We start from the raw sequence: 15,000 nt of genomic DNA, 5'->3' as shown, positions 1-15,000 counted from the left end.
AGTGTGGGACAGTTCCTGTGTCCTAATGAAGACCAGTGAGGGACACACAGTGTGGGACAGTTCCTCTGTCCTAATGAAGACCAGTGAGGGACACACAGTGTGGGACAGTTCCTGTGTCCTAATGAAGACCAGTGAGGGACACACAGTGTGGGACAGTTCCTGTGTCCTAATGAAGACCAGTGAGGGACACACAGTGTGGGACAGTTCCTCTGTCCTAATGAAGACCAGTGAGGGACACACAGTGTGGGACAGTTCCTGTGTCCTAATGAAGACCAGTGAGGGACACACAGTGTGGGACAGTTCCTGTGTCCTAATGAAGACCAGTGAGGGACACACAGTGTGGGACAGTTCCTGTGTCCTAATGAAGACCAGTGAGGGACACACAGTGTGGGACAGTTCCTCTGTCCTAATGAAGACCAGTGAGGGACACACAGTGTGGGACAGTTCCTCTGTCCTAATGAAGACCAGTGAGGGACACACAGTGTGGGACAGTTCCTCTGTCCTAATGAAGACCAGTGAGGGACACACAGTGTGGGACAGTTCCTCTGTCCTAATGAAGACCAGTGAGGGACACACAGTGTGGGACAGTTCCTGTGTCCTAATGAAAACCAGTGAGGGACACACAGTGTGGGACAGTTCCTCTGTCCTAATGAAGACCAGTGAGGGACACACAGTGTGGGACAGTTCCTGTGTCCTAATGAAGACCAGTGAGGGACACACAGTGTGGGACAGTTCCTGTGTCCTAATGAAGACCAGTGAGGGACACACAGTGTGGGACAGTTCCTGTGTCCTAATGAAGACCAGTGAGGGACACACAGTGTGGGACAGTTCCTCTGTCCTAATGAAGACCAGTGAGGGACACACAGTGTGGGACAGTTCCTCTGTCCTAATGAAGACCAGTGAGGGACACACAGTGTGGGACAGTTCCTCTGTCCTAATGAAGACCAGTGAGGGACACACAGTGTGGGACAGTTCCTCTGTCCTAATGAAGACCAGTGAGGGACACACAGTGTGGGACAGTTCCTGTGTCCTAATGAAAACCAGTGAGGGACACACAGTGTGGGACAGTTCCTGTGTCCTAATGAAGACCAGTGAGGGACACACAGTGTGGGACAGTTCCTGTGTCCTAATGAAGACCAGTGAGGGACACACAGTGTGGGACAGTTCCTCTGTCCTAATGAAGACCAGTGAGGGACACACAGTGTGGGACAGTTCCTCTGTCCTAATGAAGACCAGTGAGGGACACACAGTGTGGGACAGTTCCTGTGTCCTAATGAAGACCAGTGAGGGACACACAGTGTGGGACAGTTCCTGTGTCCTAATGAAGACCAGTGAGGGACACACAGTGTGGGACAGTTCCTCTGTCCTAATGAAGACCAGTGAGGGACACACAGTGTGGGACAGTTCCTCTGTCCTAATGAAGACCAGTGAGGGACACACAGTGTGGGACAGTTCCTCTGTCCTAATGAAGACCAGTGAGGGACACACAGTGTGGGCACTCAGGTGTTTTCGCTGTATGTGCTGGATTGCACACGCAGTTGTCACAGCAGTGTGGCCTTATGTCCTGTGTGGTGACAGTAGAGGCGTCTGAGACAGACTCAGTGTAGGAGAGTGTGGAGTCTGACTGTGGAATTAATACCTTTCAGGATACTTCAGGCACCTCTAAGACAGAGTTGTGTGGTGGTGAGCCGTGACACGTGTGTCCCATGTTAGTCTGTTAGTCCCATGTATGCTGAGTCCTGCTATAGTACTGTATATGTTTAAGGAACACTGACCAGAGTCATTGGTAAAGGTGCAGCAGAAGAGATTAGGTTGGTCAATCCTCACTCACACATGAACATTCTGGAGCTAAAATAAAAACACTGAAAGCTCTGACCCACCCTATCTGGACACACCCCAACTGCTGGCAGGCGGGGTTGAGTCTGACACTGTGGCAGGCGGGGTTGAGTTTTGGGTGGTGAAGAGATGGTTTGGGTTTTAGCTGTGGAGTGTCTGACGCATTTCTGTGTGTTAAGACCACAGCACCTGAATAAGAGTCTCTATGTCTGCTAAATCTGTCAGAGACAACGTACATGCGCTAACCATGTGTCTGCTAATATTGTAGTGGAGTTAGCCTTAAACACACACACACACACACACAAAATGTCTTTATTCAGATTCCCAAATCCCAGTCTGAGGAAAGGGACTGGGATGAAAGGAATTTTCATCCGTAAAATCCCAACTGAAGCCTTTTAGATTCAGGCTTGTTGTGAATTTGCTTATAGCCAATTTGCAATGTGATTTTAAACAGTTTTTTAGGGTGCGTGACTTTTTCTTGGCTGGAAAAAGACCCTCAGTAATTAATTCAATTTAAAATTCCAAATATTTTCCTCACTTGTATAATTCACTTTGATTTTCAGCTCCTGGACTGTGACTCCTGGATTGTGACTTTTTTCTGCAGGTCTGCAGATTTTCCCTCCCTAATGCACATAGAAGCTGATTTGTTTAAACAACTGAAAGGTCGATTAGACACACCTAGTCACCCACACTTGTGTGGAGTTTTTTTTTGGGGGGGGGTTGTGTGTGTGTGTGTGTGTGTGTGTGTGTGTTTGTGTGTGGAGTGTGTGTGTGCGTGTGTGTGTGTTTGTGTGTGGAGTGTGTGTGTGTGTGTGGAGTGTGTGTGTGTGTGTGTGTGTGTGTGTTTGTTTGTATGGAGTATGTGGAGTGAGAGTGTGTGTGTTTGTGTGTGTGGAGTGTGTGTGTGTGTGTGTGTGTGTGTTTGTATGGAGTATGTGGAGTGTGAGTGTGTGTGTGTGTGGAGTGTGTGTGTGTGTGTGTGTTTGTTTGTATGGAGTATGTGGAGTGTGAGTGTGTGTGTTTGGGTGTGGAGTGTGTGTGTGTGTGGAGTGTGTGTGTGTGTGTGTGGAGTGTGTGTGTGTGTGTGGAGTGTGTGTGTGTGTGTGTGTGTGTGTGTGTGTGTGTGTGTGTGTGTGGAGTGTGTGTGTGTGTGGAGTGTGTGTGTGGAGTGTGTGTGGGGTGTGTGTGTGTGTGTGGAGTGTGTGGGTGTGTGTGTGTGTGGAGTGTGTGTGTGTGTGTGTGGAGTGTGTGTGTGTGGAGTGTGTGTGTGTGTGTGTGTGGAGTGTGTGTGTGTGTGTGGGGAGTGTGTGTGTGTGTGTGTGTGTGTGGAGTGTGTGTGTGGAGTGTGTGTGTGTGGAGTGTGTGTGTGTGTGTGTGTGTGTGTGTGTGTGGAGTGTGTGTGTGTGTGTGTGTGTGGAGTGTGCATGTCTCTTTTCTCTCTCCCTTTCTCTCACCTCTTAGAGCTAATCAGATTTTTTTACAAGGAAACTAAATTATACAGGTTTTAAAACCTTTGAAAGGGCTGTTCACTTGTTCTCAAAAATCAGGTTTATTAGCGCAGTGAAACACTGGACTGTACCATGTGAGTCAGGTTTATTAGCGCAGTGAAACACTGGACTGTACCGTGTGTGTCAGGTTTATTATGCAGTGAAACACTGGACTGACTGTACAGTGCGAGTCAGGTTTATTAGCGCAGTGAAACACTGGACTGTACAGTGCGAGTCAGGTTTATTAGCGCAGTGAAACACTGGACTGTACAGTGTGTGTCAGGTTTATTAGCGCAGTGAAACACTGGACTGCACAGTGTGAGCCAGGTTCATTATGCAGTGAAACACTGGACTGTACAGTGCGAGTCAGGTTTATTAGCGCAGTGAAACACTGGACTGTACAGTGCGAGTCAGGTTTATTAGCGCAGTGAAACACTGGACTGTACAGTGTGTGTCAGGTTTATTAGCGCAGTGAAACACTGGACTGTACAGTGTGAGCCAGGTTCATTATGCAGTGAAACACTGGACTGTACAGTACTCAATCAGGTTTATTAATGCAGTGAAACATTCTGCAGAAGGGAGAGTTTGAACAGTTTTTCAAACAGTTCTTGCTCGTTTTTCCTTGCACTCTTTCTCAGAGCCTAGAAAATGAAGTCCTCTTTTTATCTCTTTCTCTCCCTCTATCTCTCTCTCCTTCCTGGGTATCTCTCTTAATAGAGGGAAAAAGAGCTAGGGAAAGAGGTATCTGTAAGAGCGATCTGGTTGCTTTTGAAAGTGCTAATTGAATTCAGTGTTCAAACCCCCTCAGTTACATAACCGACGGCTTTAATGTGGTTTGAACTGTGAGCGGCAGCCGTCATCTCTGTCACCACCGCCTGCTTTCACACTCCGTGACCTCTCGCCTTGTTACTCTACAGGGTTTTCCAGCCCAGTTCTCAGGGACTGCCAGGGAACTGCCAAAGTGCTTATGTGTAGTGCTGTTCTGTTCTACCCTAATACTACAGCTGTTCCTCTCCACTGTTTGTCCATACTGCTACACCACTCATACTACTTCACCACACATTAATACTACTTCACTATACTGTAATACTAGTGCACTGCACAGTTATAGTAGACTGTCATACTGCTGCGATGGTTTTAAACAGCTTCACTCCTACAGTGTTTGCCTTCATATCACATTCATATTAGCATTACTCAGCAATACTTCAGAGCAGTATGAAAGCCTCAGCCCTCTGCTGTGTTGTTATTGTATACTACCACATTACTACCATATTACTACCATATTACTACCACATTACTACTATATTACTACCACAATACTACCACATTACTACCATATTACTACTGCATTACTACCACAATACTACCGCAATGCTACTACATTACTACCACATTACTACCACAATACTACCACATTACTACCACATTAGTACCACAATACTAGCACATTACTACAGCAATACTACTATATTACTATCACAATACAACTGCATTACCACATTACTACCACATTACTACCATATTACTACCACAATACTACCACATTACTACCACATTACTACCATATTACTACCATATTACTACCACAATACTACCACATTGCTACCACAATACTACCATGTTACTACCACATTACTACCGAATTACTACCATATTACTGCCACATTAGTACCACAACTCTACCATATTACTATCACATTACTACCACAATACTACCACAATACTACCGCAATGCTACTACATTACTACCACAATACTACCACAATACTACCGCAATGCTACTGCATTACTACCACATTACTACCACAATACTACCACATTACTGCCACATTACTACCACATTAGTACCACAATATTAGCGCATTACTACAGCAATACTACCATATTACTACTATCACAATACAACTGCATTACCACATTACTACCCCATTACTGCCACAATACTACCACATTATGCCACAATACTACCACATTACTGCCACAATACTATCATACCTTCATACTTCTTTGTTGTTCACTCATGCTTCAGTTTTCAATTACCAATAAATGCAGAACAGAAAGCATAAATCATATAGAACAAGGGACAGAGTCTATTTAACAGGTGTATTTCTCACTGAGACATAATGAGAGATGGTACTGAGTCTATTTAACAGGTGTATTTCTCACTGAGACATAATGAGAAATGGCACTGAGTCTATTTAACAGGTATATTTCTCACTGAGACATAATGAGAGATGGCACTGAGTCTATTTAACAGGTGTATTTCTCACTGAGACATAATGAGAGATGGCACTGAGTCTATTTAATGGGTCTATTTCTCTCTGAGACATAATGAGAGATGGGATAGGGTCTATTTAACAGGTGTATTTCTCTATGAAACATTACTAGAGATGAGATGAGGTTTATTTAATGGATATATTTCTCTGAGATATTACGTGAGATTGGACAGGGTCTATTTAATGGGTCTATTTCTCTATGAGATCTTACAAAAGATGGAGAAAAGGTTCTTGAAAAGAGCTTTGTTTGTTTTCTCTTCCCTCCCTCTCCTGATTCTGTCTCTCATGCTTGGACAGATTTGTCATTTGCATTAAAACTGACAAATAGATGCTGATTTCTCAGCAGGCCAGAGGAGCCTCTGTTCTGGTGATCATCGGTGACTCAGCTCCCTGGAGCTCTGCCTTCTCTCACACTGCTGTGCTGTTTGACTTTGTGTGTTTCTGTGTGTAGTGTTTGACTGTTAGTTTTTGACTGTGTGTAGTGTTTGACTTTGTGAGTGTTTGTGTGAGTGTTGGAGTGTGTATTGTTTGTGTTTGAGTGAGTGCCTGTGTTTGTGTGACTGTTTGTGTGTGTTGGAGTGTGTAGTATTTGACTGTGTTTTGTGAGTGTTGCAGTGTTTGTGTTTGGCTGTATGAGTGTTTGTGTGAGTGTTTAACGACGTGTTTGTGTGTTTTATAGTGGCTGTTTGAATGTGTGAGTGTTCGTATGAGTTTGGTATGGTGTAGTGGGTAACAACCCTGCCTCTCCTGTAGGAACATGGTTCAATCTGCCATTCAGGAAAGTGCACCATGTTATACCAATAAGAGTCCTTGGGTAAGACACCTAACACTATACTCATCTAACACTACATTCACCTAACAATATACTCACCTAACACTACACTCACCTAACACCACACTCATCTTCCTCTGTAGCATGACTAAAATTGTAAGTGTCTTGTAAGTGTCTTGTTCATATGAGGTTGTGTTTGTTTGCCAGTGAGTGAGTTTTTATGAGTGAGTGTGAGTCTTTGTCTAAGAGTTTGGTGGTCTTTGACTGCATGCACATTAGCTGTTGGAACTCCTTTCTGCACTGCAGTATGTTCCAGTGGAGCAGGATGTAAGGGTCAGTACCTGCCCGAGGCCCCCTCCGGCCACCAGAGGGAGGGCTCGAGTCAGGCACGCTACTAATCAGGCTGAACACCCAACAGCTGGGCTACACCTATATAAACCCAGTGACCCCCTCACTCAGTGCTGGCTCTTTGCTAAAGTTTCGAGCTAAGTGCCTAGCTGGTAACTTCAGGTATTGAGGTCTGTGAGCCCTCGTGCTGCACCTCTCTTCAGCTCTGTGAGGGTCTCTGTGTTTTTACACATCCCCTCTCCAGTTTTCCATCTCAAGTCTGTCTCTCTCCTGAGGCTCACCTTAGCTGTTACAGTTCCTCCCTGTTTTCTGGTTTTGTTTGGGAAGTTTTAGTTTGGTTTTCCCCAGTGCATCGGGGCTGTCGTTCTTCCCCTGGCGTCCTTGGTTCTCCCTTTACCCACGCTCGGCGTGGTGGTTAGTTTCCCTCTAGTTTTGTCGTCCTCCATTCCTCTGAAGGGCGATATACGCGCAGGTGGTTGTATAGCTGCAGCAGTCTAGCGGGCTGTGCGTGCCGTCGCCGAGCGTGCCGTCGCCGAGCGCGCCGTCACCGAGCGCGTCGCCGAGCGCGCCGTCACCGAGCCGCTGGACTCATCGTTTATTTGTCTTCCTCTTTGTCTTCCTCGCTCTCTCTCTGGATATCCGAACTACCAATTTGCATATGTAATTGGGCAGAATGAAACCATGGAAAAGCTGCATAACGTTAAAAATACACACACACACACACACACGCGCGCGCGCGCACGCACGCACACACACACACACACACACACACACACACACACTCTGGTTCCCTACAGCTGTCTGTTGTATTTGCATACTACCACATGTGTTGTTCTTGTGTTTGATCCATATGAGTTCGTTTGGAGATATGTAGTGTGATGCATATTCCAATCCTTCATTAGAATACGTAATCAGGTCAGTAAGCTCACCTGGGTTTGGTTCTGAATGTTATGCAAATGTGCTGCTACACACTTTGCATGTCTCTGGCAGTTCAGCTGTTACTGAGAGAAGAGACGGGTTTGCTGCTTTGTATCAACTTTTGTTTCTGTTGTAGAACGTGTGTGTGTGTGTGTGTGTGTGTGTATATGCATGTGCAGTTGTACTTAATGTCTTTCATTTAAGATCACAATATATCAGACTTCAGTTTTTATGACCTGTTTTTGCAGATCTGTTCAATAACAGATGATTATGCTTGTGTATAACCCCCTTACACACACACACACACACACACACACATAATTTCTGCTCTTTACTGTCAGAAGTAGGAAACAGTTCCGGCACTTTTGATTTCTGCACAAAAGCTTCATCTGTGTTCCCGCTGCACACGATATTGCTGAGAGAAGAAGCTTCTTCACTAAAGGCCGGTCTCACTAAAGGCCAGTCTCACTAAAGGCCGGTCTCACTAAAGGCCAGTCTCACTAAAGGCCGGTCTTCACTAAAGGCCAGTGTCACTAAAGGCCGGTCTCACTAAAGGCCAGTCTCACTAAAGGCCGGTCTTCACTAAAGGCCAGTGTCACTAAAGGCCAGTCTCACTAAAGGCCGGTCTTCACTAAAGGCCAGTGTCACTAAAGGCCGGTCTTCACTAAAGGCCAGTGTCACTAAAGGCCGGTCTTCACTAAAGGCCGGTCTTCACTAAAGGCCAGTGTCACTAAAGGCCAGTCTCACTAAAGGCCAGTCTCACTAAAGGCCAGTCTCACTAAAGGCCGGTCTTCACTAAAGGCCGGTCTTCACTAAAGGCCAGTGTCACTAAAGGCCAGTCTCACTAAAGGCCAGTCTCACTAAAGGCCGGTCTTCACTAAAGGCCGGTCTTCACTAAAGGCCAGTGTCACTAAAGGCCAGTCTCACTAAAGGCCGGTCTTCACTAAAGGCCAGTGTCACTAAAGGCCAGTCTCACTAAAGGCCGGTCTTCACTAAAGGCCGGTCTTCACTAAAGGCCAGTGTCACTAAAGGCCAGTCTCACTAAAGGCCAGTCTCACTAAAGGCCGGTCTTCACTAAAGGCCGGTCTTCACTAAAGGCCAGTGTCACTAAAGGCCAGTGTCACTAAAGGCCGGTCTTCACTAAAGGCCGGTCTTCACTAAAGGCCAGTGTCACTAAAGGCCGGTCTTCACTAAAGGCCAGTCTCACTAAAGGCCGGTCTTCACTAAAGGCCGGTCTTCACTAAAGGCCAGTGTCACTAAAGGCCAGCCTCACTAAAGGCCGGTCTTCACTAAAGGCCAGTGTCACTAAAGGCCAGTCTCACTAAAGGCCGGTCTTCACTAAAGGCCGGTCTTCACTAAAGGCCGGTCTTCCCCGGTCCAATGCGTGAACCTCTCTATGGACACAGGCCCCCCAGTTCGCTTCCACTGTGGAGGAGTTCGTTGCGAGCTGCTGTGAGACTCTGCTGTGTTCTCCACTGCTGTGCTCTGTGCCTGATGGCTCATGCTCACTGCTTTCTCACATCCCCTCCACTGCATGCAATCAGTTACGCAACAGCTCCACTTATAGGTGCTCACAGGAACTGCATCCTATATGACAGGAACTCGGGTGGTGCGGAATGAGTGTTGGGGCTTTGTGGGGAGTTACAACCCTCCTGTAGCTGAGTCACATTGGGGTTTCCAATTTCACAAACTCTACAGGGTGTGTGTCAAAGTGTCTGTGGAACAGTGACTCTGTGCTGTAGTGAAGTCCTGTCCTAGGAGACTCACACACTCACACAATGGTGAGGACTCTGGTGCTTAGAGTGCTTTTTCAGTTCACAGTTAATAAACTAAAAATAAAAAATAAACTGAAAATAAACAAATGAAGTTTTATCATGAGGTGCAAGAATGGTTGATTAGAGTTTGCGTTGGAGCTGAACCCGCAGGTCTCTGAAACTAGATGCTTGCTCAAGCTCTGCTATGGGATGTTAATTTGAAATAACGCTTATGTTTGAGTAGTTGCAGACTTCTTAACAGACACAGTTTCACAGGGTTCTGGGAAAATTCTATAGAAAAATGTATTAATTATAATAAGAATAAGCTCTTAAAAATAAAATAATGCACTATTCTTTAAAAGGTATTTATGCCTCTGAGTCTGAAGAAATTGAACTCAGCTTAAGATGTATGAAAACATCAGCGTGCAGTAAACAAGAATAACTAACATAAAGAAACTCGCATGTTCAGTTTCACTCAGTATCTGTTCTGTGAATGTGTTACCACTGTGTTACACAGCTACTGATGTGTGTGTGTGTGTGTGTGCTTCCAGGTGGTCCTGATCAGCTCCTCCATTAACGAGCGGGACCAGATGCTGTTCATCAGCATGGACGAGGGGGCGTCGTTCCAGAGACAGCCTGTCTCCTTCACCATGGAAACGTTGCTGTTCCACCCATCTGAAGAGGATAAACTCCTGGCCTACAGCAAGGAGGCCAAGGTGAGTCTGTGCGGAAAAGGCTCCTGTTAGTGTCAGTTAGGAAACGCTAAAGTTTGCGTGTCATGGCAGTGTTGTCTCAGACTGGCAGGAGGTGATGTGTCTCCGCTGGGGGGAGACTCAGCAGTGTTATTTAACTCGTCAGAGTTTTAGTCTTTGCTGGTGGTGTCGTGAAGGTACTGGACTCGTAATCAGAAAGTTGCTGGTTCAAGTCCCACCACTGCCAGGTTGCCACTGTTGGGTCCCTGAGCAAGACCCTTAACCCTTAATTACTCAAGTTGTGTCCAGTCAGAATAGTAAGTCGCTTTGGATAAAAGTGTCAGATCAATGGTAAAATGTAACTGAGGGCAGTCTGGGTAACTGGGACTCTTTCCCCTGGGGTAGTGGGTCTGGTCCCCTGGACTGAGCAGAACAGCCACAGAGGAGCCAGTGTGGTTTAGAACAGCACTGTGTGTGTGTGTCTCATGTCTGTCTGCAGCTGTATGTCTCTGCTGACCTGGGACACAGATGGACACTGCTACAGGAGAGAGTGACCAAGGACCGGCTGTTCTGGTGACGTCTTCACTCTGTACTACAGTGTGCTGTGGCCTCACACACACACTCATACACACACACACTGAGAGTGAGAGAAGATTCTGTTTTCTCAGTCCGTCCGAGTGCTCCGAACGATTCATGTTTTATTGGGCCGTGACCATCACTGTGCCACCATGAATCTGCCTCAGGGGTTTTATTGTCATCCACACAGAGAGAGAGAGAGAGAGAGAGAGAGAGAGAGAGAGAGAGAGAGAGAGAGAGAGGGAGAGAGAGAGAGAGAAAGATGGGGGGAGAGAGAGAGAGAGAGGGAGAGGGAAAGAGAGAGATGGAGAGGGAGAGCAAGTTGGGGAGATGGAGAGAGCGATAGTTGAGAGAATGAGAGAGAGATGGGGAGAGAGAGAGAGAGAGATGGAGAGAGAGAGAGAGAGAGAGAGATGGAGAGGGAGAGAGAGAGATGGAGAGGGAGAGCAAGTTGGGGAGAGAGAGAGAGAGAGAGAGAGAGAGGGAGAGAGAGAGCTTCGTCAGGGTCGTGCCCTCACCACCCAGCTGTCTCCGTCTCTGAAACGTGTGGGTTGTCCTGCACGGGGACAGACGCTGGAGGGACGCAGCTGTCAGGACTGTGTCCTCTCAGCCTCCTGTCCTTCTCTCCTAACCAGCAGCAGAAGTGGAATCAGACAACCATTAAAACCAGAGTGAACCATATGAGAGACAAGACAGGAGGGACAGAGTCAGAGAGGGTTAGGGTTAGTGTTAGGGGTTAGTGTTAGGGGTTAGGGTTAGTGTTAGTGTTAGAGGTTATATTACGGTTAGGGTTAGGGGTTATGTTAGAATTAGGGGTTATTTTAGGGTTAGGGTTAGGGGTTATGTTAGGGTTAGGGGTTATCTTAGTGTTAGGGGTTATGTTAGGATTAGGGTTAGTGTTAGGGGTTAGTGTTAGGGGTTAGTGTTAGGGGTTAGTGTTAGGGGTTATGTTAGGGTTATGGTTAGTGTTAGGGTTAGGGTTAGGGTTAGTGTTAGGGTTAGGGGTTATGTTAGGATTAGGGGTTATGTTAGGGTTAGGGGTTATGTTAGGATTAGGGTTAGTGTTAGGGTTAGGGGTTAGTGTTAGGGTTAGGGTTAGGGGTTATGTTAGGGTTAGGGGTAATGTTAGGATTAGGGTTATTGTTAGTGTTAGGGGTTAGTGTTAGGGTTAGGGTTAGTGTTAGGGGTTTTGTTAGGGTTAGGGTTAGGGGTTATGTTAGGATTAGGGTTAGTGTTATTGGTAGGGGTTAGTGTTAGGGTTAGGGTTAGTGTTAGGGTTAGGGGTTATGTTAGGGTTAGGGGTTATGTTAGGATTGGGTTAGTGTTAGTGTTAGGGGTTATGTTAGGGGTAGGGGTTATGTTAGGATTAGGGTTAGTGTTAGTGTTAGGGGTTATGTTATGATTAGGGTTAGTGTTAGTGTTAGGGGTTATGTTAGGATTAGGGTTAGTGTTAGTGTTAGGGGTTATGTTAGGGTTAGGGTTAGGGTTAGTGTTAGGGTTAGGGGTTATGTTATGGTTAAGGGTTATGTTAGGATTAGGGTTGGTGTTAGTGTTAGGGGTTATGTTAGGGGTAGGGGTTATGTTAGGATTAGGGTTAGTGTTAGGGTTAGGGGTTATGTTATGATTAGGATTAGTGTTAGTGTTAGGGGTTATGTTAGGATTAGGGTTAGTGTTAGTGTTAGGGGTTATGTTAGGGCTAGGGGTTATGTTAGGATTAGGGTTACTGTTAGCATTAGAGGTTATGTTAGGATTAGTGTTAGTGTTAGGGGTTATGTTAGGATTAGGGTTAGTGTTAGTGTTAGGGGTTATGTTAGGGGTAGGGGTTATGTTAGGATTAGGGTTAGTGTTAGGGTTAGGGGTTATGTTAGGATTAGGGTTAGTGTTAGTGTTAGGGGTTATGTTAGGGGTAGGGGTTATGTTAGGATTAGGGTTAGTGTTAGTGTTAGGGGTTATTTTAGGATTAGCGTTAGTTTTAGGGTTAGGGGTTATGTTAGGGTTAGCAACAGACATAGTTATAGCAACTGCTTTCGAAATCTTTGTTTGATGTGGATCTTTTGAAATAAAGCAGCTCTGGAAATTCTGGTAGTTCTACTGACTTCAGAATGCAAAACGTCTGCCATTATTAAAGAGTACAAGAAATTGGCACAGTGGAGGAGCAATCAGCAAATCTCATTTACATACAAATACCCCGGGGCAACTCTCTTTCCTGCCCTCTCTCTGTCTCTCATTCTTTATCTCTCTCTCTCCCCTTCTCTTGTGTTTGTTAATTGTCTGTACAATGAGCTCTACAGTCAAATAATGGATGTTTTTATATCTATGGTGTGTGTTGATATGAGTGCCCAGTGATCTCTGCACAACTGTGTGTGTGTAACTCTACTGTGTTGTAGGTCTCTCTCTGTGTGTGTGTGTGTGTGTGTGTGTGTGTGTGTGTGTGTGTGTGTGTAACGTGTGTGTGTGACTCTACTCTACTGTGTTGTAGGTCTGTGTGTGTGTGTCTGTAACTCTACTGTGCTGTAGGTCTGTGTGTGTGTGTGTGTGTGTGTGTGTGTAACTCTACTGTGTTGTAGGTCTCTCTGTGTGTGTGTGTGTGTGTGTGTGTGTGTGTAACTGTAATGTGCTGTAGGTCTGTGTGTGTGGTGTGTGTGTGTGTGTGTAACTCTACTCTACTGTGTTGTAGGTCTGTGTATGTGTGTGTGTGTGTGTGTGTGTGTGTGTGTGTGTGTAACTCTACTGTGTTGTAGGTCTGTGTATGTGTGTGTGTGTGTGTGTGTGTGTGTGTGTGTAACTCTACTCTACTGTGTTGTAGGTCTGTGTATGTGTGTGTGTGTGTAACTCTACTGTGTTGTAGGTCTGTGTATGTGTGTGTGTGTGTGTGTGTGTGTGTGTAACTCTACTCTACTGTGTTGTAGGTCTGTGTATGTGTGTGTGTGTGTGTGTGTGTGTGTGTGTGTGTGTGTGTGTGTAACTCTACTCTACTGTGTTGTAGGTCTGTGTATGTGTGTGTGTTTGTGTGTGTGTGTGTGTGTGTGTAACTCTACTCTACTGTGTTGTAGGTCTGTGTATGTGTGTGTGTGTGTGTGTGTGTGTGTAACTCTACTCTACTGTGTTGTAGGTCTGTGTATGTGTGTGTGTGTGTGTGTGTAACTCTACTGTGTTGTAGGTCTGTGTATGTGTGTGTGTGTGTGTGTGTGTGTGTGTGTGTGTGTAACTCTACTCTACTGTGTTGTAGGTCTGTGTATGTGTGTGTGTGTGTGTGTGTGTAACTACTGTGTTGTAGGTCTGTGTATGTGTGTGTGTGTGTGTGTGTGTGTGTGTGTGTGTGTGTGTGTGTGTGTGTGTAACTCTACTGTGTTGTAGGTCTGTGTATGTGTGTGTGTGTGTGTGTGTGTGTGTAACTCTACTCTACTGTGTTGTAGCTCTGTGTATGTGTGTGTGTGTGTGTGTGTGTGTGTGTGTGTGTGTGTGTGTGTGTGTGTGTGTGTAACTCTACTCTACTGTGTTGTAGGTCTGTGTCTGGAGTGGATGTGGATCCTGATTTGGTTCATATGGAGATGCAGGACACCAGTGGAGGTGAGTGAAGCATGAGAGAGAGAGAGAGAGAGAGAGAGAGAGAGAGAGAGAGAGAGAGAGAGAGAGCGAGAGAGAGAGAGAGAGAGAGAGAGAGAGAGAGAGAGAGAGAGAGAGCGATGGAAAGACAGATGGAGAGAGCTTTTTGAGAAAATTTCCTCGCGGTTAGCTTTATTCTCTCCTTGGGGTTTGTCTGACTTATTGGCAAAAGACTTTCTGACTGGAGAAATTCCCCAATGCTGAGCTCATTCACCAGAGCTCACACACATGCATGTGTGTGTGTGTGTACGTGCGTATGTGTGCATGCGTGTGTGACCAGGCATAGAGACACAAGCTGTTCAGCGAGACCCTGTCACAGATCTGTGAAGGTTAAGTGCTGTCAGTTTGTTACACACACACACACACACACACACACACTTCTTAAATGAAATTGCTACAAACAGGAAAACTAATGGGAAAATTTTACCGATCAAAAAAGTACATGTGAATCAGGTATTTCTGGAGCACAAGGAGATTGCAGATGTAAACTGTAGACTGACGGATGCTGTGGCATTTGATGTGCTTGCTCTATTAATCAAACATGATTCACTTCCTTTCTCTCACTTCCTGGTTTAATCAGACAGTTGTTTATCATTCTGGGTTTTTTGCATAAACACAGATTCTAGAAACAGCATTTGTTAAATCCTACGAATACTTCTTAGTAAAGACTAGGGGAAGCTACACACCCACCCACCCACACACAGAAGACTTAGTATGAGTGTGCATGTAGTGTTT

General features: G+C 45.7%; 1 protein-coding gene across 3 annotated transcripts in view; it reads left to right on the top strand.

The window, feature by feature from the left end:
• The window catches only part of sorcs2 (sortilin-related VPS10 domain containing receptor 2), a 230,121-nt gene that overhangs the window by 158,916 nt on the left and 56,205 nt on the right, over window positions 1-15,000 (top strand). For all 3 annotated transcript variants that reach the window (XM_081725448.1, XM_081725449.1, XM_081725450.1), the window contains exons 4-6: window positions 9,943-10,107; window positions 10,583-10,656; window positions 14,165-14,229. In XM_081725448.1, the coding sequence (XP_081581574.1) occupies window positions 9,943-10,107; window positions 10,583-10,656; window positions 14,165-14,229 (304 nt within the window). The remainder of the gene's footprint in view (window positions 1-9,942; window positions 10,108-10,582; window positions 10,657-14,164; window positions 14,230-15,000) is intronic.

The sequence above is a fragment of the Electrophorus electricus genome, chromosome 13 (assembly GCF_041902795.1).
Source record: "Electrophorus electricus isolate QZ-2024a chromosome 13, ASM4190279v1, whole genome shotgun sequence".
NCBI classification, from domain to species: Eukaryota; Metazoa; Chordata; class Actinopteri; order Gymnotiformes; family Gymnotidae; genus Electrophorus; species Electrophorus electricus.
The sequence above is the reverse complement of the archived record's forward strand: the minus strand, read 5'-3'. Positions and strand labels throughout refer to the sequence as shown.